Raw genomic sequence first — 26,451 nt, forward strand, 5'->3', positions numbered from 1 at the left:
TTGATAAATAGCTAAAACTGTTCATTATCGGTTTATCGAATCTAAAAGAAAAGTTATGACAGTGCTCTCTCTGTCTCTAATTTCACTTTTCTTCCAAGGAGAAGGGATTTGGCCAGACCAGGACATCAGCCCCATCCTCTCAGCCCCAGCCTCACCAGTCCCTGCCCCGCGCACCCCAGCCTCACCTGCCCCTGCCCAGCATACCCCAGCCTCACCTGCCCCTGCCCAGCATACCCCAGCCTCACCTGCCCAGCATACCCCAGCCTCACCAGCCCCTGCCCAGCATACCCCAGCCTCACCAGCCCCTGCCCAGCATACCCCAGCCTCACCATCTCCTGCCCCGCGTACCCCAGCCTCAACAACCCCTGCCCCGCACACCAGACCCTATACCCCCACCACAGGTAGTATACTCTCTACAACCAAATCCCTCCTGTGTGTGTGTGTGTGTGTGTGTGTGTGTGTGTGTGTGTGTGTGTGTGTGTGTGTGTGTGTGTGTGTGTGTGTGTGTGTGTGTGTGTGTGTGTGTGTGTGTGTGTGTGTGTGTGTGTGTGTGTGTGTGTGTGTGTATGTGTGTGTGCCTCCATGCATGTGTGTGTATGTATAGAATGAAGCTGCGTGTCTAATCAACCCCTGTGTGTGTGCCTGTGTTCCAGCGTGCGGCCGTGACCACGGGGGGCGGTGGTCTGATGCAGGTGAGAGCTCAGTATGACTTCAACGCCGAGGAGAAGGACGAGCTGAGCTTTAAGGCCGGTGACATCATCGAGGTGCTGGAGTGTTCCGACATGTCATGGTGGAAAGGAAGACTGAGGGGACAAGCGGGAGTGTTCCCTTCCAACTACACCAACCCTGTATGAGAGAGAACATGGCATTTAGAGCCAAATAAGTATCTTCATTCATTATAGCAGACGTTCTTATCCAGAGCAACTTAAAGGAGCAATTAGGGTTAAGTGCCTTGTTCAAAGGAATATTGACAGATTTTTCACTCAGGGATTCAAATCAATGACCTTTCGGGTTACTGACCCAACAGTCTTAACCTCTAGGCTTCCTGCCTCCCTAACAATAACAACTATAGAGAGAGAGAGAGAGAGAGAGAGAGAGAGAGAGAGAGAGAGAGAGAGAGAGAGAGAGAGAGAGAGAGAGATAACATAATGATTAGCTTTAGCATTAAATATATGTATTGTAACTTTCTTTCTGGTTTATTATCAATGTATTTTACCATACCGTAGGCTTATGTCAGGATAACACAACTATTTACAACTTCTGAACACAATTATTACTGTATGATTATCAAATAAATGTATTTTCTGTAAGCCCCTGTATAAATGTTAATCAATGTTGCAACATAGCTACCATTCATTTAGAGTTTGACTTGTGTGAGAGCAATAGTCTTGGATCAACTAACTGTGGAATCACACCAATTCCAGGAAGAGCCACAAATATCTGGGTTGTTCGAAGTCCAACAATAATCACAGTCTGACAGTCACGTGCATGATAGCCACATACGCGTTGGGCGCTTCCATAGGGTGATTTCCGTCATATAATAAGGTATTTATCGTTCCGCCCCTCTGGCAGGTAATGCCGCGTTCACGATAACTGGGAACTGGGTAAATAATGCGCTTTTGAATCATCATCCAACTCGGAATTCAAGTAGCTCGAGGATGCCCGAGTTTCTGACTTGGAATTCAGATTTGGATGACGCAGACGGAGCTCGTTTTTTTCAACGAGTTCCCAGTTGTATTGAACGCACTGCAGTCGGAGACTTCCCGAGTTCCAAGTTCCCAGATTTCTGAACGCAGCATTTGAGGTTAGCTGTCAAAGTCAAACGTCACACAGGTAGCCTAGGTTGGTAGGTAAGTAACCGTGTATCTTCCGGATCCTTTTAAAATCAGCGGTTGTGCGACTTTACCCATAGGCTTCAGTCTAGCGGTGACCAGCCATGGCCGAGTCCCAGCTAACATGCATGGAGGACGGCCACATCAAAGAGAACGTCCCGGAGTCCAAACCGGAGTTTTACTACAGCGAAGAACAACGCGCGGCGGTTGAACAACTGCTCAAAAACGGTGACGGCGCTTTCAAAATGCGACTGAAAGAGGACAAAGTGAAAGACTTTCTCTCGGCCCGTGATATTAAAACGATAAGGAACACTTTCAAAGAATATGACACTGAAGATGAAGAGAAGTGCGGAGCATTAAAGGCGAAACCCGACGGTTCCAAAGCGAACTCGGGGCACCATTCGACGTACTGGCCGCAGATGTCGGATACAGAGGTGCCGCCGTTGGATCTCGGTTGGCCCAACGGGGTTTGTTCAAGGGGGTCACACGCGTGGCGGTTCACACGCACCCGCCAAAAGAGAACGGACCGCACATCAAGGAGGTCATTCGTAGGCTGATCCAAGAAGCTACCAAGGTGAACTGTGGGTATATACTGTTCAATAATGGTGTAACGACATAGTGATGAACTGAATAACCCAGGACTAATGACTGTGTTGTAATGGTTTATTATTGGGATAGTGATAGCCCCGGCCTATGTATCTCAAATGTGAGCTAAGCATCTAACTCATGAAGCCATTTTTTTAATGGGAAAGTAATCTATATAGTAATTGATCAGAGAACTTCAAATGCGTCTGGGGAGTTTAGCGGAGAGGCGGTGATTCAATAGAGAGAATGGATGGATTTCCCGAATAAAGGACTGATTATTAGAGGCGTGTCTCAGCGGAGTGAGAAATAAAGTGTGTGTGTTTGTGTGCGTCCGTGCATCAGCAGGGGCATATGGAAGTGAGTGTTTAAACTTGTAGAGGAGTGATCATCAACTAGATTCAACCGCGGGACGATATTTTTGTTGAGAGGATTGTCGAGAGGCCTGAACATAATTACACATAAGTTGTAGACTGCAAATTGACCGCAAGAAGCCCAAACATATATAATTTTTGACTAAAACGTAATAATTTCAAACCTTGCTTACGTTTATATACGATCACGTGTCTCTCTGTTATGCGTGGGAATTCTTGGGAACATATTTCTTAAATGTAAATCACTTGGCGCTGATTTCCTGGTGTTGTTACAATCTTTTACGTAAACTTGGGGGATCATCCACGTAAACTTGGGGGATCCTCCACGGGCCATGAATCCTGTCTGATGACGTATATCATTGTTGAATGCCCTCATTGAACGAACAGCGGATTTCCCTATTACACAGGAAACATTCTGTCATGTCAATTAAAGTTAGGCTATTCAGAGAACACACACACACACACACACACGGTCTGTACTTTCCCCCCTTTGTGGATGCGTACAACCTCCCATTAAAACAGCACACAGAGAGATAAAGGGGGATCTATTCCATTGTGATGAATGAACAAATCCCTCAGCATGTTGGCAGCACATAACAGGATGAACTGGACTCAGAGCTGCTTTGTTTATCTGGTTCAGTCATTTTGTTTCAACCAGTCAGTGAGTCACAGTCAGAGACAATCAGCAAGTCAGTCAGTTTGGACCCACCCATCTTTACCCAGTCAGTCAACCAGTCAGCCAGTGAGTCATCCAGTCAGAGCCACCCAATCAGCAAGTCAGTCAGTCAACCAGTCAGCCAGTGAGTCATCCAGTCAGAGCCACCCAATCAGCAAGTCAGTCAGTCAGGCAGTCAGCCAGTGAGTCATCCAGTCAGAGCCACCCAATCAGCAAGTCAGTCAGTCAACCAGTCAGCCAGTGAGTCATCCAGTCAGAGCCACCCAATCAGCAAGTCAGTCAGTCAACCAGTCAGCCAGTGAGTCATCCAGTCAGAGCCACCCAATCAGCAAGTCAGTCAGTCAACCAGTCAGCCAGTGAGTCATCCAGTCAGAGCCACCCAATCAGCAAGTCAGGCAGTCAGTCAGGCAGTCAGTTAGTCAGTTAGTCAGGCAGTCAGTTAGTCAGGCAGTCAAACCATGACACATTTCCTCCCTTTGTACAACTGGGTCTTAGAACAACACACAATCACATCGATGTCCTGGTCCGGTTTGGTTTTGTCCGTCATTCTAAATCAGAATGTGTTCTTATTAACTGACTTGCCTAGTTAAATCAAGGTCAAATAAAACCGGTGAAAAAGGATTGTGTCAATACAGTATATTGTTACAGAAGTATGATGCCATGTTAAACCTGGGCCGATGTCATATACCGTATGTTACATATATGACAGTGTGTTAATGTGAGGTCACAGGGCGGCAGGTAGCCTCCACAATGTCATGTACATGTCTATTTATACCTACAGGGGATTCCCCCTGGGTAGTTTACCGCTCTGGGCTGAAGTTTCCTCTAGGTACAGATCTAGGATCAGCTTCCCCTCCCCCGATCCTAACCTTAACCATTAGTGGGAGAAATGTCAAACTGACCCAAGTAGTGGCAACTTCACCTTACTTCTAGTTCACCGACCTGTCAAGTGAGTGAATGAGAACATATGAAAGTCATTTCTCAGGTATGTGTGTGTTGCCAAACAGGATTTCATGGAACACCGCAGCCGGAAGCTTTGAAGCAGTTTGTTTAATGTTAGGAGAAATGGAGAGAATGTGGTTGCAAGTACACACCACCCACACATCAAATCAAATAGTTTGTGTCACATGTGCCGAATACAGCAGGTGTAGACCTTACTGTGGAACGCTTACTGACAAGCCCTTAACCAACAATGCAGTTATAGAAAGAGTTAAGAAAATAAAAAAGTAAAACAATTTCTAAAATAAAGAACACAAGAAAATGACATAACAATAACAAGGGGTTAATGTAAATAGTCTGGTGGCCATTTTATTCATTGTTCATCAGTCTTATGGTTGGGGGTAGAAGCTGTTAAGGAGCCTTTTGGACCTAGACTTGGCGCTCCGGTACCGCTTACCGTGGGGTAGCAGAGAGAACAGTCTATGATTTGGGGTAGAAGCTGTTAAGGAGCCTTTTGGACCTAGACATGGCGCTCCGGTACCGCTTACCGTGGGGTAGCAGAGAGAACAGTCTATGATTTGGGGGTAGAAGCTGTTAAGGAGCCTTTTGGACCTAGACATGGCGCTCCGGTACCGCTTACCGTGGGGTAGCAGAGAACACAGTCTATGATTTGGGGGTAGAAGCTGTTAAGGAGCCTTTTGGACCTAGACATGGCGCTCCGGTACCGCTTACCGTGGGGTAGCAGAGAACACAGTCTATGATTTGGGGGTAGAAGCTGTTAAGGAGCCTTTTGGACCTAGACATGGCGCTCCGGTACCGCTTACCGTGGGGTAGCAGAGAGAACAGTCTATGATTTGGGGGTAGAAGCTGTTAAGGAGCCTTTTGGACCTAGACATGGCGCTCCGGTACCGCTTACCGTGGGGTAGCAGAGAGAACAGTCTATGATTTGGGGGTAGAAGCTGTTAAGGAGCCTTTTGGTCCTAGACATGGCGCTCCGGTACCGCTTACCGTGGGGTAGCAGAGAGAACAGTCTATGATTTGGGGGTAGAAGCTGTTAAGGAGCCTTTTGGTCCTAGACTTGGCGCTCCGGTACCGCTTACCGTGTGGTAGCAGAGAGAACAGTCTATGATTTGGGGGTAGAAGCTGTTAAGGAGCCTTTTGGACCTAGACATGGCGCTCCGGTACCGCTTACCGTGTGGTAGCAGAGAGACACAGTCTATGACTTTGGGGTAGAAGCTGTTAAGGAGCCTTTTGGTCCTAGACATGGCGCTCCGGTACCGCTTACCGTGGGGTAGCAGAGAAACAGTCTATGATTTGGGGGTAGAAGCTGTTAAGGAGCCTTTTGGTCCTAGACTTGGCGCTCCGGTACCGCTTACCGTGGGGTAGCAGAGAACACAGTCTATGATTTGGGGGTAGAAGCTGTTAAGGAGCCTTTTGGACCTAGACATGGCGCTCCGGTACCGCTTACCGTGTGGTAGCAGAGAACACAGTCTATGATTTGGGTGATTGGAGCCTTTGACAATTTTTGGGGCTTTCCTCTGACACCGCCTTGTATGGAGGTGCTGGATGTCAGGAAGCTTTGCCCCAGTGATGTACTTGTCCGTACTCAATACCGTCTGTAGTGCCTTACGGTCAGATGCCGAGCAGTTGCCGTACCAGGTAGGGATGCAACCGGCCAGGATGCTCTCGATGATGCAGCTGTAGAACTTTTTGAGGATCTGGGCACCCATGCCAAATCCTGGGGGAGGTGTTGTTGTGCCCTCTTCACCACTGTCTTGGTATGTTTGGACCATGATCGTTCGTTGGTGATGTGGACACCAAGGAAGTTGAAACTCTCGACCCGCTCCACTACAGCCCTGTCGATGTTAATGGAGGCCTGTTCGGCCCTCCTTTTCCACAGACACACACAGTCTTGTACAGCCAACCTTGTGGGGACACACAATTCAGTCCCATTCAAAATCCTATTTTCCCTAACCCCTAAACCTAACCCTAAACCTAACCCTAACCCTAAACCTAACCGTACTCTTACCCTAACCTTGTGGGGAAACCTGACACTAACCTAACCCTAGCTCCTAACTCTAACCCTTAACGTAATTCTAACCCTAACCCTAACCCGTACTCTTACCCTAACCGAAAACCTGACCCTAACCTAACCCTAGCTCCTAACTCTAACCCTTAACGTAATTCTAACCCTAACCCTAACCCGTACTCTTACCCTAACCAAAAACCTGACCCTAACCTAACCCTAGCTCCTAACTCTAACCCTTAACGTAATTCAAACCCTAACACTATTTCTAACCTTAACCCTAGAAACAACTAAATGTCCCCAGTTGGTCACATTTTTGTTTGTTTATTATTCTTGTGGATACTTCTGGTCCCCTCATGTATAGTTACACACACACACACACACACACACACACACACACACACACACACACACACACACACACACACACACACTCAGTAGTGATACAGGGACCTACATAATCAGGTGTGATGTGTTTATCTTAGCATACTGTGGTTGTGTTCATCTACATACAGTACAATAGATTACTGTGTGATCCACATCACAACATTTACATGATTGGCATTAACAATGAGTGCATTTTGTTGCGGCTACTGTTAGATGGAAGACATTGTGGTGTTGTAGGTTTTAACTTGAATTATTTCATACTGTTACTTGTTGTTTCTCTTTGCCCCTACTCATAAAGTGTATGTGTTAGAGTAGGAGTGCTGATCTAGGATCAGGTCTCCCCGGTCCATTATGATCTAAAAGGCCAAGCTGGTCAACACTCCTACTGTACGAGGCTTTGTGAAAACAACACAGGCCCCGTTGTTACAACACAGAACACTTCACTCAGCATGTTTCCTCTGGAGAATGTTGTCAGCATACAGCCTTTTCCTTGTCTGAATGAGAACATTCATGTGAATGAAGAAACCTTTTCCTCCTCCACCCTTTCCCATTGCTGAGGCCGTCTCCAGAATAAAGCTTGTGTAGACATGCTGGTTGAGCCTTGTTCCCATTGCTGAGGTGGTCTCCAGAATAAAGCTTGTGTAGACATGCTGGTTGAGCCTTGTTCCCATTGCTGAGGTGGTCTCCAGAATAAAGCTTGTGTAGACATGCTGGTTGAGCCTTGTTCCCATTGCTGAGGTGGTCTCCAGAATAAAGCTTGTGTAGACATGCTGGTTGAGCCTTGTTCCCATTGCTGAGGTGGTCTCCAGAATAAAGCTTGTGTAGACATGCTGGTTGAGCCTTGTTCACATTGCTGAGGTGGTCTCCAGAATAAAGCTTGTGTAGACATGCTGGTTGAGCCTTGTTCCCATTGCTGAGGTGGTCTCCAGAATAAAGCTTGTGTAGGCATGCTGGTTGAGCCTTGTTCACATTGCTGAGGTGGTCTCCAGAATAAAGCTTGTGTAGACATGCTGGTTGAGCCTTGTTCACATTGCTGAGGTGGTCTCCAGAATAAAGCTTGTGTAGACATGCTGGTTGAGCCTTGTTCAAATCACATTGCTGAGGTGGTCTTCAGAATAAAGCTTGTCAGACCATGCTGGTTGAGCCTTGTTCAGACCATTGCTGAGGTGGTCTCCAGAATAAAGCTTGTGTAGACCATGCTGGTTGAGCCTTGTTCAGACCATTGCTCGGAGGTGGTCTCAGATAAAGCTTGGTAGGCCTTTTCAGACCATTGCTGAGGGTCTTCAAATAAACCTGGTAGGCCCTTTCAAAGCCGGTAGGCCCTTTCAAACCACCTTGGGGGTCTCAAACCATAAGGCTTGTTCAAACCATGCTGGTTGAGCCCTTTCAAACCACCTCGGTGGTCTCCAGAATACCACCTCGGTAGGCCCTTTCAAACCATCTGGTAGGCCCTTTCAGACACCTTGCTGAGGTGGTTTCAGAATGAAGGCCCTTGTGTAGACATGCTGGTTGGCCTTGTAAAATCACCTTGCTGAGGTGGTCTTTCAGAATCAAGGCCCTTTCAGACATGCTGGTTGAGCCTTGTTCAAACCATTGCTGAGGTGGTCTTCAGACCACCTTGTGTAGACATGCTTTGAGACCACATTGCTGAGGGTCTTCAAATCACCTTGTGTAGACCATGCTGGTTGGCCTTGTTCAGACATTGCTAGGTGGTTTCAGAATAAGGCCCTGTTAGACCATGCTGGTAGAGCCTTGTTCAAATTGCTGAGGTGGTCTTCAGACCATAAGGCCCTGTTCAGACCACCTGGTAGGAGCCTTGTTCCCATTGACCACCTTGGTGGCCCTTCAGAACCACCTTGGTAGGCCCTTTCATGCTTGGTAGGCCCTTTCAGACCACCTTGGTAGGCCCTTTCAAACCACCTTGTAGGGTCTTCAGACCATGGTAGCTTGTGTAGACACCTGGTAGGCCCTGTTCAACATCACCTTGAGGTGGTCTCCTTTCATAAAGCTTGTGTAGACATTTGGTTGAGGCCTTGTTCCCACCTGAGGCCCTTTCAGAACCACCTTGTAGGTCAGACATGCTGGGAGCCTTGTTCAGACCATTGGTAGGTGGTCTCAGAATAAAGCTTGTCAGACCACATGCTGGTTCAGAGCCTTGGTTCCCATTGACCACCTTGAGGTCCTTTCAGAAAAAGGACTTGTGTAAACATGCTGGTTGAGCCTTGTTCCATTTTGAGGTGGTCTCAGATAAAAAAGCTTGTGTTAAACATGCTGATTTGGAGCCATTTCAGAGCAACAGGAAGTGACTCCATGGCATTATTGTTGGTCTTTTGCATATCTCCTGATTAACAGGAATCTGTTACCACCACCAATCCCTGACACAGCCAAAACCTGTGTTAATCGGATATTTCAAGCTATTTCAGCAAATGACTGCTGTCTGAACACACACAAATCCGATTTTGTCACTTGTAACTGGCTGTTTGGACAGTCAGAATTAAGGCCTGCAGTGTGAACAAGGCTTTAGTTTCACATTCTGTCACTGGAAGTGAATGTGTCTTTCTTATCTTACTCCCAGTAGAGTTTATTATGCCCATATCGTTTTGTGTACAAGGAATTCCTATATCTCAGGAACTATATAAACATCCACTCCTTGTTGTGATGCAGACTGAAAAGGCAGTGTTATGTTGTGGACACCTATATCTCAGGAACTATATAAACATCCACTCCTTGTTGTGATGCAGACTGAAAAGGCAGTGTTATGTTGTGGACACCTATATCTCAGGAACTATATAAACATCCACTCCTTGTTGTGATGCAGACTGAAAAGGCAGTGTTATGTTGTGGACACCTATATCTCAGGAACTATATAAACATCCACTCCTTGTTGTGATGCAGACTGAAAAGGCAGTGTTATGTTGTGGACACCTATATCTCAGGAACTATATAAACATCCACTCCTTGTTGTGATGCAGACTGAAAAGGCAGTGTTATGTTGTGGACACCTATATCTCAGGAACTATATAAACATCCACTCCTTGTTGTGATGCAGACTGAAAAGGCAGTGTTATGTTGTGGACACCTATATCTCAGGAACTATATAAACATCCACTCCTTGTTGTGATGCAGACTGAAAAGGCAGTGTTATGTTGTGGACACCTATATCTCAGGAACTATATAAACATCCACTCCTTGTTGTGATGCAGACTGAAAAGGCAGTGTTATGTTGTGGACACCTATATCTCAGGAACTATATAAACATCCACTCCTTGTTGTGATGCAGACTGAAAAGGCAGTGTTATGTTGTGGACACCTATATCTCAGGAACTATATAAACATCCACTCCTTGTTGTGATGCAGACTGAAAAGGCAGTGTTATGTTGTGGACACCTATATCTCAGGAACTATATAAACATCCACTCCTTGTTGTGATGCAGACTGAAAAGGCAGTGTTGTGTTGTGGACACCTATATCTCAGGAACTATATAAACATCCACTCCTTGTTGTGATGCAGACTGAAAAGGCAGTGTTATGTTGTGGACACCTATATCTCAGGAACTATATAAACATCCACTCCTTGTTGTGATGCAGACTGAAAAGGCAGTGTTATGTTGTGGACACCTATATCTCAGGAACTATATAAACATCCACTCCTTGTTGTGATGCAGACTGAAAAGGCAGTGTTATGTTGTGGACACCTATATCTCAGGAACTATATAAACATCCACTCCTTGTTGTGATGCAGACTGAAAAGGCAGTGTTATGTTGTGGACACCTATATCTCAGGAACTATATAAACATCCACTCCTTGTTGTGATGCAGACTGAAAAGGCAGTGTTGTGTTGTGGACACCTATATCTCAGGAACTATATAAACATCCACTCCTTGTTGTGATGCAGACTGAAAAGGCAGTGTTATGTTGTGGACACCTATATCTCAGGAACTATATAAACATCCACTCCTTGTTGTGATGCAGACTGAAAAGTCAGTGTTATGTTGTGGACACATTCGAGTCAGTGTATCGGTCTCAACCTGCTCCAGAGAGTTCTAGGTCCATGGAAATTCATACTTTTTCAATAATTCCCCATATCAAACAGAAAGTAAAAGCTAAGCAGGACAAAACCAGTTCTGAGGAAAGATAATAGCTGAGATTCCACTTTCTAGTTCCTTCCTCAGGTGTTTTGTTGTGTTACACCCCTCCCCACATACCTGTCTCTGTCTCTGCTTTGTCTCTGCCAGCCTGGCAGCTTCGGGGAAACTAGGAGACGTGTTGGGGCAACTAGGAGATGTTTTGGGGCAATTAGGGCAACTAGGAGACGTGTTGGGTCAGTGTTGGGTCAACTAGGAGACGTGTTGGGGCAACTAGGAGACGTGTTGGGGCAACTAGGGCAACTAGGAGACGTGTTGGGTCAGTGTTGGGTCAACTAGGAGACGTGTTGGGGCAACTAGGAGACGTGTTGGGGCAACTAGGGTAACTAGGAGACGTGTTGGGGCAACTAGGAGACGTGTTGGGGCAACTAGGAGATGTGTTGGGGCAACTAGGAGACGTGTTGGGGCAACTAGGAGACGTGTTGGGTCAGTGTTGGGGCAACTAGGAGACGTGTTGGGTCAACTAGGAGACGTGTTGGGTCAGTGTTGGGTCAACTAGGAGACGTGTTGTTGGGGCAACTAGGAGACGTGTTGGGGCAACTAGGATGTGTTGGGTCACGTGTTGGGTCAACTAGGAGACGTGTTGGGGCAACTAGGAGACGTGTGTTAGGGTCAACTAGGAGACGTGTTGGGGCAACTAGGAGACGTGTTGGGTCAGTGTTGGGTCAACTAGGAGACGTGTTGAGTCAGTGTTGGGTCAACTAGGAGACGTGTTGGGTCAGTGTTGGGGCAACTAGGAGACGTGTTGGGTCAGTGTTGGGTCAACTAGGAGACGTGTTGGGTCAACTAGGAGACGTGTTGGGGCAACTAGGAGACGTGTTGGGGCAACTAGGAGACGTGTTGGGTCAGTGTTGGGGCAACTAGGAGACGTGTTGGGTCAGTGTTGGGTCAACTAGGAGACGTGTTGGGGCAACTAGGAGACGTGTTGGGTCAGTGTTGGGGCAACTAGGAGACGTGTTGGGTCAGTGTTGGATCAACTAGGAGACGTGTTGGGTCAGTGTTGGGTCAACTAGGAGACGTGTTGGGTCAGTGTTGGGTCAACTAGGAGACGTGTTGGGTCAGTGTTGGGTCAGTGTTGGGTCAACTAGGAGACGTGTTGGGTCAACTAGGAGACGTGTTGGGGCAACTAGGAGATGTGTTGGGTCAGTGTTGGGTCAACTAGGAGACGTGTTGGGGCAACTAGGAGACGTGTTGGGTCAACTAGGAGACGTGTTGGGGCAACTAGGAGACGTGTTGGGGCAACTAGGAGACGTGTTGGGTCAGTGTTGGGGCAACTAGGAGACGTGTTGGGGCAACTAGGAGACGTGTTGGGTCAGTGTTGGGTCAACTAGGAGACGTGTTGGGTCAGTGTTGGGTCAACTAGGAGACGTGTTGGGGCAACTAGGAGACGTGTTGGGTCAACTAGGAGACGTGTTGGGTCAGTGTTGGGTCAACTAGGAGACGTGTTGGGGCAACTAGGAGACGTGTTGGGGCAACTCGGAGACGTGTTGGGTCAGTGTTGGGGCAACTCGGAGACGTGTTGGGTCAGTGTTGGGGCAACTAGGAGACGTGTTGGGGCAACTAGGAGACGTGTTGGGTCAGTGTTGGGGCAACTAGGAGACGTGTTGGGGCAACTCGGAGACGTGTTGGGTCAGTGTTGGGGCAACTCGGAGACGTGTTGGGGCAACTCGGAGACGTGTTGGGTCAGTGTTGGGTCAACTAGGAGACGTGTTGGGTCAGTGTTGGGTCAACTAGGAGACGTGTTGGGGCAACTAGGAGACGTGTTGGGGCAACTCGGAGACGTGTTGGGTCAGTGTTGGGGCAACTCGGAGACGTGTTGGGGCAACTCGGAGACGTGTTGGGTCAGTGTTGGGTCAACTAGGAGACGTGTTGGGTCAGTGTTGGGTCAACTAGGAGACGTGTTGGGTCAGTGTTGGGGCAACTCGGAGACGTGTTGGGTCAACTAGGAGACGTGTTGGGTCAGTGTTGGGTCAACTAGGAGACGTGTTGGGGCAACTCGGAGACGTGTTGGGTCAGTGATTTTTCTACCATTGAAATACGTAGGCGGCCGCCTAAGCTTTTTTTCAGGCCCAAACAACGTCAAAAATATATACAAATAGATAGGGGATGAAAAATATATACAAATAGATAGGGGATGAAAAATAGATACAAATAGATAGGGGATGAAAAATAGATACAAATAGATAGGGGATGAAAAATAGATACAAATAGATAGGGGATGAAAAATAGATACAAATAGATAGGGGATGAAAAATAGATACAAATAGATAGGGGATGAAAAATAGATACAAATAGATAGGGGATGAAAAATAGATACAAATAGATAGGGGATGAAAAAAAAATATAATTTTAGGGATGAAAAAAGACTTTCAGTGTAAATTTAAAGCACTAAAACCAGATATACAGTATGTGGTAAAGATAATGGACATATATATTTGGTCATAGTATCATCTCTGAGAACTAACAATCACCAACATTAAAGCTCAGGGAGAAAGTTGAAAGGTCCCAAAACAATGAATTTAGTAGCATTCATTTTGTTATGATGTTTGAGAAAAAGAGCACAGCCTCAGCCATGGCACAATGCCTAGAACTGCAGGAAACGAGATTTAAAACAGAAACATTGTCTCTCAGCTCCGTTGTCAAATGTGCAGAATTGCAGGAATTGGCATAAAAGTTTGAAGAATGGCACTGTTTATAAGATGTCACTGTTTATAAGCCTTTATAACACCCCAGGTTTAGTGTATAAGCCTACGTGTTTTCTGTAGGCCCAGCTTGTGCTTTCAGCCTGACAGTCAGTCATTGTTGTATGGTCTTTTGTCAGGGAAGTTTTTCATTGTTTTATTGACTTTCAAGTGATATGATTCACAACTATTGATCTTAATCACTTTTTATTTCCATGTATTGTTCTACCTATATTTCATATACATTGTGTATATTGTATGTTTTTTTCATTTAGTTGTTGACCATTAAATATAGTTTGATTTGAATGTATTTGCTATGTTTCTCCCTCCAGGTGTTTAAATAAAGTTTGATTGTATTTGATTACCCCTGCCTCTATGTGTGTTTAAATAAAGTTTGATTGTATTTGATTACCCCGGCCTCTATGTGTGTTTAAATCAAGTTTGACTGTATTCCATTTTTAAATAAAGTTTGATTGTCTTTGTATCTTTCAGGTGTTAGCTATAGTCATGGACCTGCTGACAGACATCCAGATCCTGCAGGACCTGCTGGACGCAGCGTCGCGGCGCTCCGTGGCCGTCTACATCCTGTTGGATGTCAGCGGGGTCCCACACTTCCTGGATATGTGCTGCAGGCTGCAGGTCGGAGCTCAGCACCTGCGGGTAAGAGACGGTCCCTCATCCTGAAGCAGAGGAGCATTGAAGGCCTTAGGCTACTCACTTATGTGTTGTACAAGGGCCCTGTGTCATGTGTGATCATGTGACATGCCTGGGGGACCAGTGAGGAAAAACTGTGAGTCTCTTTGGATAAGAGCGTCTGCTAAATAAATGAAAGGTCAAGTGATTTTTGGCATTTTAAATTGAAAAGACTTGTGTGTTAATGGTAGTTTGGACACGGGAGGTTTAACACCCATGAGTTGCTGTCTTTCTGTGTGTCTGGAGAATCGTGCTGGTCTGCGTGCGTTTTGTTTATGACTGTGTCAGGTTACCATAACCCTTTATGTAACTGTGTGTTGTATCTTTCAGAACATCAGGACTCGTACAGTTCAGGGGACAGGGTTGGGTCTGTCCTTCGGTAGACTCCTTGGCTCTTTGTGTAGTAAATACATGCTGGTGGATGGGGACAAAGTCATGTTCGGCTCCTACAGGTGAGAGAAAGTAGCTGTATGCTTCTCTCCCTCTCTTTCTCTCTCTTCTCTCTCTCTCTTTATCTCTCTCTCTTCTCTATATATCTCTCTTTATCTTTCTCTCTCTTTCTCTCTCTCTCTCTCTCTCTCTCTCTCTGTCTCTCTCTCTCTCTCTCTCTCTCTCTCTCTCTCTCTCTCTCTCTCTCTCTCTCTCTCTCTCTCTCACTCTGTCTCTCTTTCTCTCTCGCTCTCTCTCTCTCTCTCTCTCTCTCTCTCTTTCTCTCTCTCTCTTTCTCTCTATCTCTCTATTTCTCTTTCTCTCTCTCTCCTCTATTTTTCTCTCTCTCTCCTCTTCCCTCTCTCTCACTCTCTTTCCTTCTCTCTTTCTCTCTCTCTTTCTCTGTCTCTCTCTCTCTGTCGTGTGTGTGTGTGTGTGTGTGTGTGTGTGTGTGTGTGTGTGTGTGTGTGTGTGTGTGTGTGTGTGTGTGTGTGTGTGTGTGTGTGTGTGTGTGTGTGTGTGTGTGTGTGTGTGTGTGTGTGTGTGTGTGTGTGTGTGTGTTTATTTCCAAGACATAACACATATCTGCTCTTTCTCTCCTAGCTTCTCTTGCTGTGTGTGTTTCACTGTGTCTTTATTGAAGACCTAAACATCGTTCTTGTGATCTTCTTCTCCTCTAGCTTCTCATGGAGTTCGTCTCGGATGGACCGCAACATGATCACGGTCATGACTGGCCAGGTGATCGACTTCTTCGACCGCGACTTCTGCGAGCTCTACGCCGTGTCCGAAAAACTGGACCTCTACAAGGAGTTCAACCTCAGCCCACCTCCCAAAATGGCCGCCGCCGCACGGCTCAAAGTGGAGCCCGTAAAACCCCAGTTACGAGCCGCCACATCCAGATTCCAGGTCAGTCTAGGCAACTCGCGTGGAGGTGATCTCCAGGTGCCTGCACATAAATACCACAACCCCAAATACTCTTTGGTGTACGGGAATAGTGTTCCTGGACTGATGGGGTCCTTGCAGGATCTACCAGGCATAGAAAATACAGCTATAACTGCGGGTCCTGAGGGACTAATGCAGGTGAACAGCGAGTGGTTGGATCAACTCACCCCGCTACCACCCGACGGAGGGAAGGTGGGGCCGAAAAAAACCAACAGCATTTTGGAGAAGAAATCCCGCTCTTCTTTTAAGAAACTCTTCAAGGGGAAATCGACAGCCAATCAGAGCGTGGACACCGGGGGTGATAGCCCGGCAACCAGTCCAATCTCCTCCCCCACATCGTTGGGAACCAATAGTATGGAGGAGATGAATAACCTTGAAGTCATGGTGAAACAACCAATGAAGAGTAAGAAGTTTAAAATGAGCCTGAAGAGTGCCTCTCAACAGACTGTCAACACACAAGACAATGACAGTAAGTTGTTTTTCTTGTCTCATTATTTTAGCTCAGTTTGATCCTCTCCTTCTCCCTCTCTCAGCGTTATGTCGATACCTGTATTTCTCTGTTTATCTCAAGTAATTTAACCATTGTACTATTTTACTCCTTCCCTCCTTTCTTTCTTACAGGCTTGAAGAGCCGCAGACCATCAACAAAGAACAAATGTAGTCCATCCTGATTCAAAACCTGAGTCACTCCGGATTCAAACCACCCCACTCAACTGGTTCTCTGTGGGATTCCATAATACCTTTGGGATCTGGTGCAATAATTAATATTTATTTATTTCTTTTATTTCATCTTTATTTAACCAGGTTTGAGAACAAGTTTCTTTCTGCGACCTGGCCAAGATCAGTTCGACAGATACAACGACACAGAGTTCATTTACAGTCAATTCAGTATAAACAAGTCTATATACAAGGCAAATGAGGTTGCAAAAAAGGCCATGGTGGCAAAGTAAATACAATATAGCAAGTATATAATAATATAATGATTCTACTTGCTCTGTACAGAGATAACAAACAGAGTCTTAAAGACCGGTTAGGTGGAACAGCGCCACTGGCCCCGCCCTCTGGACAAACAGAACCATCCTTAAAGACCGGTGACAGGTGGAAAACCTGGACAAACAGAACCGTCCTTAAAGACCGGTGATAGGTGGAACAACTGGCCCTCTTCTGATAGGTGGAACAGCGCCACTGGATTCTTAAAGACCGGTGATACCTGGCCCCGCCCTCTGGACAAACAGGGTCCTTAAAGACCGGTGATAGGTGGAACAGCGCCACTGGCCCCGCCCTCTGGTCCAAAGACCGGTGATAGGTGGAACAGCGCCACTGGCCCCGCCCTCTGGACAAACAGAACCGTCCTTAAAGACCGGTGATAGGTGGAACAGCGCCACTGGCCCCGCCCTCTGGACAAACAGAACCGTCCTTAAAGACCGGTGATAGGTGGAACAGCGCCACTGGCCCCGCCCTCTGGACAAACAGAGCCGTCCTTAAAGACCGGTGATAGGTGGAACAGCGCCACTGGCCCCGCCCTCTGGACAAACAGAGCCGTCCTTAAAGCAGAGACCGGCGATAGGTGGAACAGCGTCACTGGCCCCGCCCTCTGGACAAACAGAGCCGTCCTTAAAGCAGAGACCGGCGATAGGTGGAACAGCGCCACTGGCCCCGCCCTCTGGACAAACAGAGCCGTCCGATAGGTGGAACAGCGCCACTGGCCCCGCCCCCAGGCACATTAGCTGTTGTTTTTCTTTTGAGAAAAGAGCGTCCATGTTTGAAGTAACGTCTTCGTCGTCGTAATAATGTAACGTGGACGTGGCGGTTTCATCACTATGGATTCCAGGTTGAAGAAGCGCTGTCACTGAGCACCAAGTCTGTGATTCCAGGTTGAAGAAGCGCTGTCACTGAGCACCAAGTCTGTGATTCTTATCTGACCATGTAAAGAATAACAGCATGTTGCCTTGTGAAGTCTTGTATGTAATTAATGTGTCATTAATTAATGTGTGTGTTTCATGCTGTGACCAACGGATGTCAATGATAAGGGGCTTGTGAAATGGATCTGAATGGGTATTTGAATGTGTGTTTATTCAGTACATTAAAAACGATCATGTTTTTCAGAGTTTTCTAGTCGTGTAACATTTGTGGCCTGATTCCCAGTGGTCGTTATGTGTGATGAGGTTTAAGGTTTCTGTGGCCTTTGTCTTCAGTGACGGCACTGTAGACAGTGATGACTCTGGTCTGCCATCTAGTGGCTGTAGACCTGATTGAGCAGAATAGATTCAATAGCTGTAACACTTGTTCTGACGCTCTGACGTGTGTGTGGGAGGTGGACACGTTGTGCACTGTGTTGCTGATGGGACCAAGCATTGTCACTTCCTCACAAATACATCGTATCCCCTCCCCATCTTCTCTCTCCCTCTTGATCTCTCTCTGCCCTTCACCCTCTCCCCCTCTCTCTGGGTGTTTGCACAGTTCTAAGCCTCTCTCTCTCTCTCTGTCTCTCTCTCCCCCTCTCTCTCTCTCAAACACACTCCCCGCCCATCCCTCCCTCCTCTCTGGGTGTTTGCACAGTTCTAAGTCTCTCTGTCTCTCTTTCTCTCTCTCTCTCCCCCCTCTCTCTCTCTCTCAAACACACTCCCCGCCCATCCCTCCCTCCTCTCTGGGTGTTTGCTACAGCTCTAACCACAGAGAGGAACCACAGGCGTGAGGGGAACTGATGCAAGGGAGGACCGATGTGTGTGTGGCGCAACACTGAAACAGGAAGTACAGAGGCACACAGGAAGGCAATGAGAGGTGTTGATGACTAAAGACCACTGTTCGCTCAACACTAGCCCAACTGACCATAAACACTGATCTGGGGTCAGTTTGACATTTCCCCCCGCTAATGGTTAAGGTCTGGATTGGAGGAGGGGAACTGATCCTAGATCTGCACAGAGGAGAAACTTCACCCTGGAACATTAAACACAACTGAGGCTTTAAACACCTGTAGTAATGTTTTTCCATAGCAGTTTTTAGCCTATGACTCATTAATGTAGAGCTGTAATAATCAGAAGATCATAACGTGGCTATATCCAGGCTATACACAGGCTTTATCCAGGCTATACACAGGCTATACACAGGCTTTATCCAGGCTTTATCCAGGCTATACACAGGCTTTATCCAGGCTATACACAGGCTATACACAGGCTTTATCCAGGCTATACACAGGCTATATCCAGGCTATACACAGGCTTTATCCAGGCTATACACAGGCTATATCCAGGCTATACACAGGCTTTATCCAGGCTATACACAGGCTATACACAGGCTATATCCAGGCTATATCCAGGCTATACACAGGCTTTATCCAGGCTATACACAGGCTTTATCCAGGCTATACACAGGCTTTATCCAGGCTATACACAGGCTTTATCCAGGCTATACACAGGCTATATCCAGGCTATACACAGGCTATATCCAGGCTATACACAGGCTTTATCCAGGCTATACACAGGCTATATCCAGGCTATACACAGGCTATACACAGGCTTTATCCAGGCTATACACAGGCTATATCCAGGCTATACACAGGCTATACACAGGCTATATCCAGGCTATATCCAGGCTATACACAGGCTATACACAGGCTATATCCAGGCTATATCCAGGCTATACACAGGCTATATCCAGGCTTTATCCAGGCTATACACAGGCTATATCCAGGCTTTATCCAGGCTATACACAGGCTATATCCAGGCTATACACAGGCTATACACAGGCTATATCCAGGCTTTATCCAGGCTATACACAGGCTATACACAGGCTATATCCAGGCTATACACAGGCTATATCCAGGCTATACACAGGCTATGCACAGGCTATATCCGGGCTTTATCCAGGCTATACACAGGCTATATCCAGACTATACACAGGCTATACACAGGCTATATCCAGACTATACACAGGCTATACACAGGCTATATCCAGACTATACACAGGCTATACACAGGCTATGCACAGGCTATATCCAGGCTTTATCCAGGCTATACACAGGCTATACACAGGCTATATCCAGGCTATATCCAGACTATACACAGGCTATACACAGGCTATACACAGGCTATATCCAGGCTATACACAGGCTATGCACAGGCTATATCCAGGCTTTATCCAGGCTATACACAGGCTATGCTATTGATGCAGACTCAGTTTGTGTTAAGTTTTCTCAGTACAACACAACATAATGGTATGAGACAATAGGTTATGTCCATTAGAAACGGATAAGGAGGTTTGTGTTGTACCGCTGTTAGTTTTGTCAGATGAGATGACTAGGGTGTTGTTCCCAACACCACCAGCAGGGGTCACTTCTCTATAGAGATCAGTGGACACACACACACACAGTCTTGTACAGCTAACTTTGTGGGGACACACAATTCAGTCCCATTCAAAATCCTATTTTCCCTAACCCTTAACCCATACTCTTACCCTAACCTTAACCCAACCTTAACCCTGAACCTGACCCTTTCCTTAACCCTAACCCCAAAACTAACCCTAGCTCCTAACTCTAACCTTTAATGTTATTCTAACCCTAAAACTAATTCTAACCTTAACCCCCTAGAAACAGCATTTGACCTCGTGGGGACCAACAAAATGTCCCCAATTTGTCCAATATTTGTTTGTTTACTGCTCTTTATAGGGTCGCCTAGTGGTTATAGCGTTGGACTAGTAACCGGAAGGTTGCAAGTTCAAACCCCTGAGCTGACAAGGTACAAATCTGTCGTTCTGCCCCTGAACAGGCAGTTAACCCACTGTTCCTAGGCCGTCATTGTAAATAAGAATTTGTTCTTAACTGACTTGCCTAGTTAACTAAAGGTAAAAAAAAAATATATATATATAATAGTTAAACACGTCCACACACACACACACACACACACACAGTAAGAGGAAGTGAGAGATAGAGTAACCTGTGTGTGTGTGTGTGTTCAACTGGAACATGCAGGTGTCCCTTTCCTTCTGACTGAAAACAGGACTTACTGCTCTCACCCTACTGGTGGATTTGCCCCTGACCACTGATATAAGGTCAGTTTAACATTAACTCTGATGGTTGAGAATAGGACTGGGAGAGAGGGAGCTGATCCTAGAGCTGTGCTTACAGGCAACTACGACCTAGTAATCTGACATGTTCACAATGGCCTTTGTTTGCCATTTATTAAATAATCAATTGACCAATTAAAGAACCAGATAAAAAATAAACATGAATAGAAGAACATGGTAGAGACAACAGTTCTGTATGTGTACTCCCAGGTTCTGTATGTGTACTCCCAGGTTGTGTATATGTACTCCCAGGTTGTGTATATGTACTCCCAGTCCCAGGTTGTGTATATGTACTCCCAGGTTCTGTATATGTACTCCCAGGTTCTGTATATGTACTCCCAGGTTCTGTATATGTACTCCCAGGTTGTGTATATGTACTCCCAGGTTCTGTATATGTACTCCCAGGTTGTGTATATGTACTCCCAGGTTGTGTATGTGTACTCCCAGGTTCTGTATATGTACTCCCAGGTTCTGTATATGTACTCCCAGGTTCTGTATATGTACTCCCAGGTTCTGTATATGTACTCCCAGGTTCTGTGTGTGTACTCCCAGGTTCTGTATGTGTACTCCCAGGTTGTGTATATGTACTCCCAGGTTGTGTATATGTACTCCCAGGATGTGTATATGTACTCCCTGGTTCTGTATATGTACTCCCAGGTTGTGTATATGTACTCTCAGGTTCTGTATATGTACTCCCAGGTTGTGTATATGTACTCCCAGGTTGTGTATATGTACTCCCAGGTTGTGTATATGTACTCCCAGGTTCTGTATATGTACTCCCAGGTTCTGTATATGTACTCCCAGGTTCTGTATATGTACTCCCAGGTTCTGTATGTGTACTCCCAGGTGCTGTATATGTACTCCCGGGTTCTATGTTTGTACTCCCTTGTTCTGTGTGTGTACTCCCAGGTTCTGTATGTGTACTCCCAGGTTGTGTATATGTACTCCCAGGTTGTGTATATGTACTCCCAGGTTGTGTATATGTACTCCCAGGTTGTGTATATGTACTCCCAGGTTCTGTATATGTACTCCCAGGTTCTGTATGTGTACTCCCAGGTGCTGTATATGTACTCCCAGGTTCTATGTTTGTACTCCCTTGTTCTGTATGTGTACTCCCAGGTTGTGTATATGTACTCCCAGGTTGTGTATATGTACTCCCAGGTTGTGTATATGTACTCCCAGGTTGTGTATATGTACTCTCAGGTTGTGTATATGTACTCCCAGGTCCTGTATATGTACTCCCAGGTTCTGTATGTGTACTCCCAGGTTCTGTATATGTACTCCCAGGTTCTGTATGTGTACTCCCAGGTTCTGTATATGTACTCCCAGGTTCTGTATGTGTACTCCCAGGTTGTGTATATGTACTCCCAGGTTGTGTATATGTACTCCCAGGTTGTGTATATGTACTCCCAGGTTCTGTATGTGTACTCCCAGGTTCTGTATGTGTACTCCCAGGTTCTGTATATGTACTCCCAGGTTCTGTATATGTACTCCCAGGTTCTGTATATGTACTCCCAGGTTCTGTGTGTGTACTCCCAGGTTCTGTATATGTACTCCCAGGTTCTGTATATGTACTCCCAGGTTGTGTATATGTACTCCCAGGTTCTGTATATGTACTCCCAGGTTGTGTATATGTACTCCCAGGTTGTGTATATGTACTCCCAGGTTCTGTATGTGTACTCCCAGGTTCTGTATATGTACTCCCAGGTTCTGTATATGTACTCCCAGGTTCTGTGTGTGTACTCCCAGGTTCTGTATATGTACTCCCAGGTTCTGTGTGTGTACTCCCAGGTTCTGTATGTGTACTCCCAGGTTGTGTATATGTACTCCCAGGTTGTGTATATGTACTCCCAGGTTGTGTATATGTACTCCCAGGATGTGTATATGTACTCCCAGGTTCTGTATATGTACTCCCAGGTTGTGTATATGTACTCCCAGGTTGTGTATATGTACTCCCAGGTTGTGTATATGTACTCCCAGGTTCTGTATATGTACTCCCAGGTTGTGTATATGTACTCCCAGGTTGTGTATATGTACTCCCAGGTTGTGTATATGTACTCCCAGGTTCTGTATGTGTACTCCCAGGTTCTGTATATGTACTCCCAGGTTCTGTATATGTACTCCCAGGTTGTGTGTGTGTACTCCCAGGTTCTGTATATGTACTCCCAGGTTCTGTGTGTGTACTCCCAGGTTCTGTATGTGTACTCCCAGGTCGTGTATATGTACTCCCAGGTTGTGTATATGTACTCCCAGGTTGTGTATATGTACTCCCAGGATGTGTATATATACTTCCAGGTTCTGTATATGTACTCCCAGGTTGTGTATATGTACTCTCAGGTTGTGTATATGTACTCCCAGGTTCTGTATATGTACTCCCAGGTTGTGTATATGTACTCCCAGGTTGTGTATATGTACTCCCAGGTTGTGTATATGTACTCCCAGGTTGTGTATATGTACTCCCAGGTTCTGTATATGTACTCCCAGGTTCTGTATATGTACTCCCAGGTTCTGTATGTGTACTCCCAGGTGCTGTATATGTACTCCCAGGTTGTGTATATGTACTCCCAGGTTCTGTATGTGTACTCCCAGGTTGTGTATATGTACTCCCAGGTTGTGTATATGTACTCCCAGGTTGTGTATATGTACTCCCAGGTTGTGTATATGTACTCTCAGGTTGTGTATATGTACTCCCAGGTTCTGTATGTGTACTCCCAGGTTCTGTATGTGTACTCCCAGGTTCTGTATGTGTACTCCCAGGTTCTGTTTGTCTTTGAAGAACATATCAAGACCATTCCCAGGTTGTGTTTTTTCCATCCCATTGCAAAAATCAGAAACTTTCTGTCCAAAAATGATGCAGAAAAATTAATCCATGCTTTTGTACTTCTAGGTTAGACTACTCCCAATTCTCTATTTTCCAGGCTGTCCGGATAAAGCACTAAATAAACTTCAGTTAGTGCTAAATCCCAGGTTCTAGAATCCTGACTAGAACCAAAAATTTGATCATATTACTCCCAGGTTCTAGCCTCTACTACACTGGCTTCCTGTCAAACTCCAAGGGCTGATTTCCAGGTTTTACTGCTAACCTACAAAGCATTACATGGGCTTGCTCCTACCTACCCAGATTTGGTCCTGTGTACATACCTACACGTTACGGTCACAAGATGCAGGCCTCCTAGGTTGTCCCTGAATGTGTACAGCTGGAGGCAGGTTTCTCCTATAGAGCTCCATTTTTATGGAACGGTCTTACCCATGTCAGAGTCGGTCTCAGGTTAAGTCTTTATGAAGACTCATCTCTTCAGGTCATATGATTGAGTGTAGTCTGGCCCAGGAGTGGGAAGGTGAACGGAAAGGTTCTGGAGCAACGAACCGCCCTTGCTGTCTCTGCCTGGCCAGGTTCCCCTCTTTCCACTGGGAGGTTCTGCCTCTAACCCAGGTTCGGGGGCTATGTCACTGGCCCAGGTTCTGTGCCGTCCCTGGGGGGTGCGTCACCTGGGTGGGTTGATTCACTGTTGTGGTCGGCCTGTCTCCCAGGTTCTGTGTACCGTGTACTCGGAGGTTTTGTGGGCTGTACTGGCCTTGTCTCAGGATGGTAAGTTGGTGGTTGAAGATATCCCCTAGGTTGTGGGGCTGTGCTTTGGCAAAGTGGGTGGGGTTATATCCTTCCTGTTTGGCCCCAGGGGTGTCCTCGGATGGGGCCACAGTGTCTCCTGACCCCTCCTGTCTCAGCCTCCAGTATTTATGCTGCAGTAGTTTGTGTCGGGGGGCTAGGGTCAGTTTGTTATATCTGGAGTACTTCTCCTGTCCTATTCGGTGTCCTGTGTGAATCTCCCAGTGTGTATATGTCTCTCCTTCTCTCTTTCTTTCTCTATCTGGAGGACCAGGTTCTGACCATGCCCCAGGACTACCTGACATGATGACTCCCAGCTGTCCCCAGTCCACCTGGCCATGCTGCTCTCCAGTTTCAACTGGCCTGGGCCCTAGGACCATGTCCCAGGACTACCTGACATGAGGACTCCTTGCTGTCCCCAGTCCACCTGGCCATGCTCCTGCTCCAGTTTCAACTGTTCTGCCTTACTATTATTCAACCATGCTAGTCATTTATGAACATTTGAACATCTTGGCCACGTTCTGTTATAATCTCCACCAGGCACAGCCAAAAGAGGACTGGCCACCCCACATATGCTACTCTCTAAGGTTCTGTCTTTCTTTCTCTCTCTCTCGGAGGACCAGGCCCTGTAGGACAGTGCCCCAGGACTACCTGACATGATGGCTCCTTGCTGTCCCCATTCCACCTGACTGCTGCTGCTCCAGTTTCAACTGTTCTGCCTTATTATATTGACCATCTGGTCATTTATGAACATTTGAACATCTTGGTCATGTTCTGTTATAATCTCTACCCGGCACAGCCAGAAGAGGACTGGCCACCCCACATAGCCCGGTTCCCCAGGTTTCTTCCTAGGTTTTGGCCTTTCTAGGAGTTTTTACTAGCCACCAGGTGCATTTACACCTGCATTGTTTGCTGTTTGGGGTTTTAGGCTGGGTTTCTGTACAGCACTTTGAGATATCAGCTGATGTACTCCCAGGTTCTATACTCCCATAAATAAGGTTTGATTTGATTTGTTCTGTATATGTACTCCCAGGTTCTGTATGTGTACTCCCAGGTTGTGTATATGTACTCCCAGGTTGTGTATATGTACTCCCAGGTTGTGTATATGTACTCCCAGGTTGTGTATATGTACTCCCAGGTTCTGTATGTGTACTCCCAGGTTCTGTATGTGTACTCCCAGGTTCTGTATATGTACTCCCAGGTTGTGTATATGTACTCCCAGGTTGTGTATATGTACTCCCAGGTTCTGTATGTGTACTCCCAGGTTCTGTATATGTACTCCCAGGTTCTGTATGTGTACTCCCAGGTTGTGTGTGTGTACTCCCAGGTTCTGTGTGTGTACTCTCAGGTTGTGTATATGTACTCCCAGGTTGTGTATGTGTACTCCCAGGTTCTGTATATGTACTCCCAGGTTGTGTATATGTACTCCCAGGTTGTGTATGTGTACTCCCAGGTTCTGTATATGTACTCCCAGGTTCTGTATGTGTACTCTCAGGTTGTGTATATGTACTCCCAGGTTCTGTATATGTACTCCCAGGTTCTGTATGTGTACTCTCAGGTTGTGTATATGTACTCCCAGGTTGTGTATATGTACTCCCAGGTTCTGTATGTGTACTCCCAGGTTCTGTATATGTACTCCCAGGTTGTGTATATGTACTCCCAGGTTCTGTATGTGTACTCCCAGGTTCTGTGTGTGTACTCCCAGGTTGTGTATATGTACTCCCAGGTTCTGTATGTGTACTCCCAGGTTCTGTGTGTGTACTCCCAGGTTGTGTATATGTACTCCCAGGTTGTGTATATGTACTCCCAGGTTCTGTATGTGTACTCCCAGGTTCTGTATGTGTACTCCCAGGTTCTGTGTGTGTACTCCCAGGTTCTGTATATGTACTGACCCAGGTTCTGTATGTGTACTCCCAGGTTCTGTGTGTGTACTCCCAGGTTCTGTATATGTACTCCCAGGTTGTGTGTGTGTTTGGTGCTTGTGTTGCATGACGGTGACAGAAGAGTTGTTTGTGTGTTTGTATGCTGTCTCTATTCACCTCTGTGATATAAATACTGTGTTGACTTCCTGGTGAG

At 46.4% G+C, this 26,451-nt stretch overlaps 3 protein-coding genes and 1 long non-coding RNA gene across 5 annotated transcripts in view; all 4 read left to right on the forward strand.

Moving 5' to 3' along the window:
- The window catches only part of grap2b (GRB2 related adaptor protein 2b), a 4,183-nt gene extending 2,873 nt beyond the window's left edge, over positions 1–1,310 (forward strand). Inside the window, exons 5-6 of the mRNA XM_052527971.1 lie at positions 99–401; positions 654–1,310. Of these exons, the coding sequence (XP_052383931.1) occupies positions 99–401; positions 654–854 (504 nt within the window). The 3' untranslated portion in view covers positions 855–1,310. The remainder of the gene's footprint in view (positions 1–98; positions 402–653) is intronic.
- Positions 1,311–1,782: 472 nt separating this feature from the next.
- On the forward strand, positions 1,783–16,507 carry fam83fb (family with sequence similarity 83 member Fb). Its single transcript, XM_052527973.1, is given in 6 exon segments — positions 1,783–2,294; positions 2,297–2,406; positions 14,136–14,303; positions 14,667–14,788; positions 15,446–16,176; positions 16,329–16,507. Coding segments are annotated over 6 exon segments (1,539 nt in total). The 5' UTR covers positions 1,783–1,936; the 3' UTR covers positions 16,379–16,507.
- A 231-nt stretch (positions 16,508–16,738) lies between these two features.
- Positions 16,739–17,814, forward strand: LOC127932381 (uncharacterized). 2 transcript variants are annotated; one of them, XR_008145061.1, is made up of 3 exons: positions 16,739–16,805; positions 17,014–17,274; positions 17,344–17,814. It is a non-coding gene; the product is annotated as an uncharacterized LOC127932381 (long non-coding RNA). The 2 variants fall into 2 exon arrangements; XR_008145062.1 differs by lacking the exon at positions 16,739–16,805 and adding an exon at positions 16,815–16,851.
- A 1,793-nt stretch (positions 17,815–19,607) lies between these two features.
- Positions 19,608–26,285, forward strand: LOC127932382 (uncharacterized). Its single transcript, XM_052527974.1, has 14 exons — positions 19,608–20,999; positions 21,174–21,341; positions 21,510–21,551; positions 21,678–21,719; positions 22,098–22,118; positions 22,161–22,307; positions 22,917–22,979; positions 23,211–23,252; positions 23,337–23,378; positions 25,409–25,555; positions 25,619–25,681; positions 25,724–25,828; positions 25,934–25,954; positions 26,018–26,285. Exons 1-14 carry the CDS (start codon positions 20,943–20,945, stop codon positions 26,264–26,266), a joined length of 1,209 nt encoding a protein of 402 aa, XP_052383934.1. The 5' UTR covers positions 19,608–20,942; the 3' UTR covers positions 26,267–26,285.
- Positions 26,286–26,451: the final 166 nt, after the last annotated feature.

This window comes from Oncorhynchus keta, chromosome 10, assembly GCF_023373465.1.
Source record: "Oncorhynchus keta strain PuntledgeMale-10-30-2019 chromosome 10, Oket_V2, whole genome shotgun sequence".
NCBI classification, from domain to species: Eukaryota; Metazoa; Chordata; class Actinopteri; order Salmoniformes; family Salmonidae; genus Oncorhynchus; species Oncorhynchus keta.

Excerpts from the sequence above, each read along its gene's own strand:
- LOC127932382 (XM_052527974.1), top strand. The coding sequence starts at position 20,943 with ATGGTAGAGACAACAGTTCTGTATGTGTACTCCCAGGTTCTGTATGTG. Across the intron at positions 21,000-21,173 it reads TTCTGTATGTGTACTCCCAG|GTTGTGTATATGTACTCCCA; the intron begins GTTGTGTATATG and ends ATGTACTCCCAG. Across the intron at positions 22,308-22,916 it reads TTCTGTGTGTGTACTCCCAG|GTTCTGTATATGTACTCCCA; the intron begins GTTCTGTATATG and ends GTGTACTCCCAG.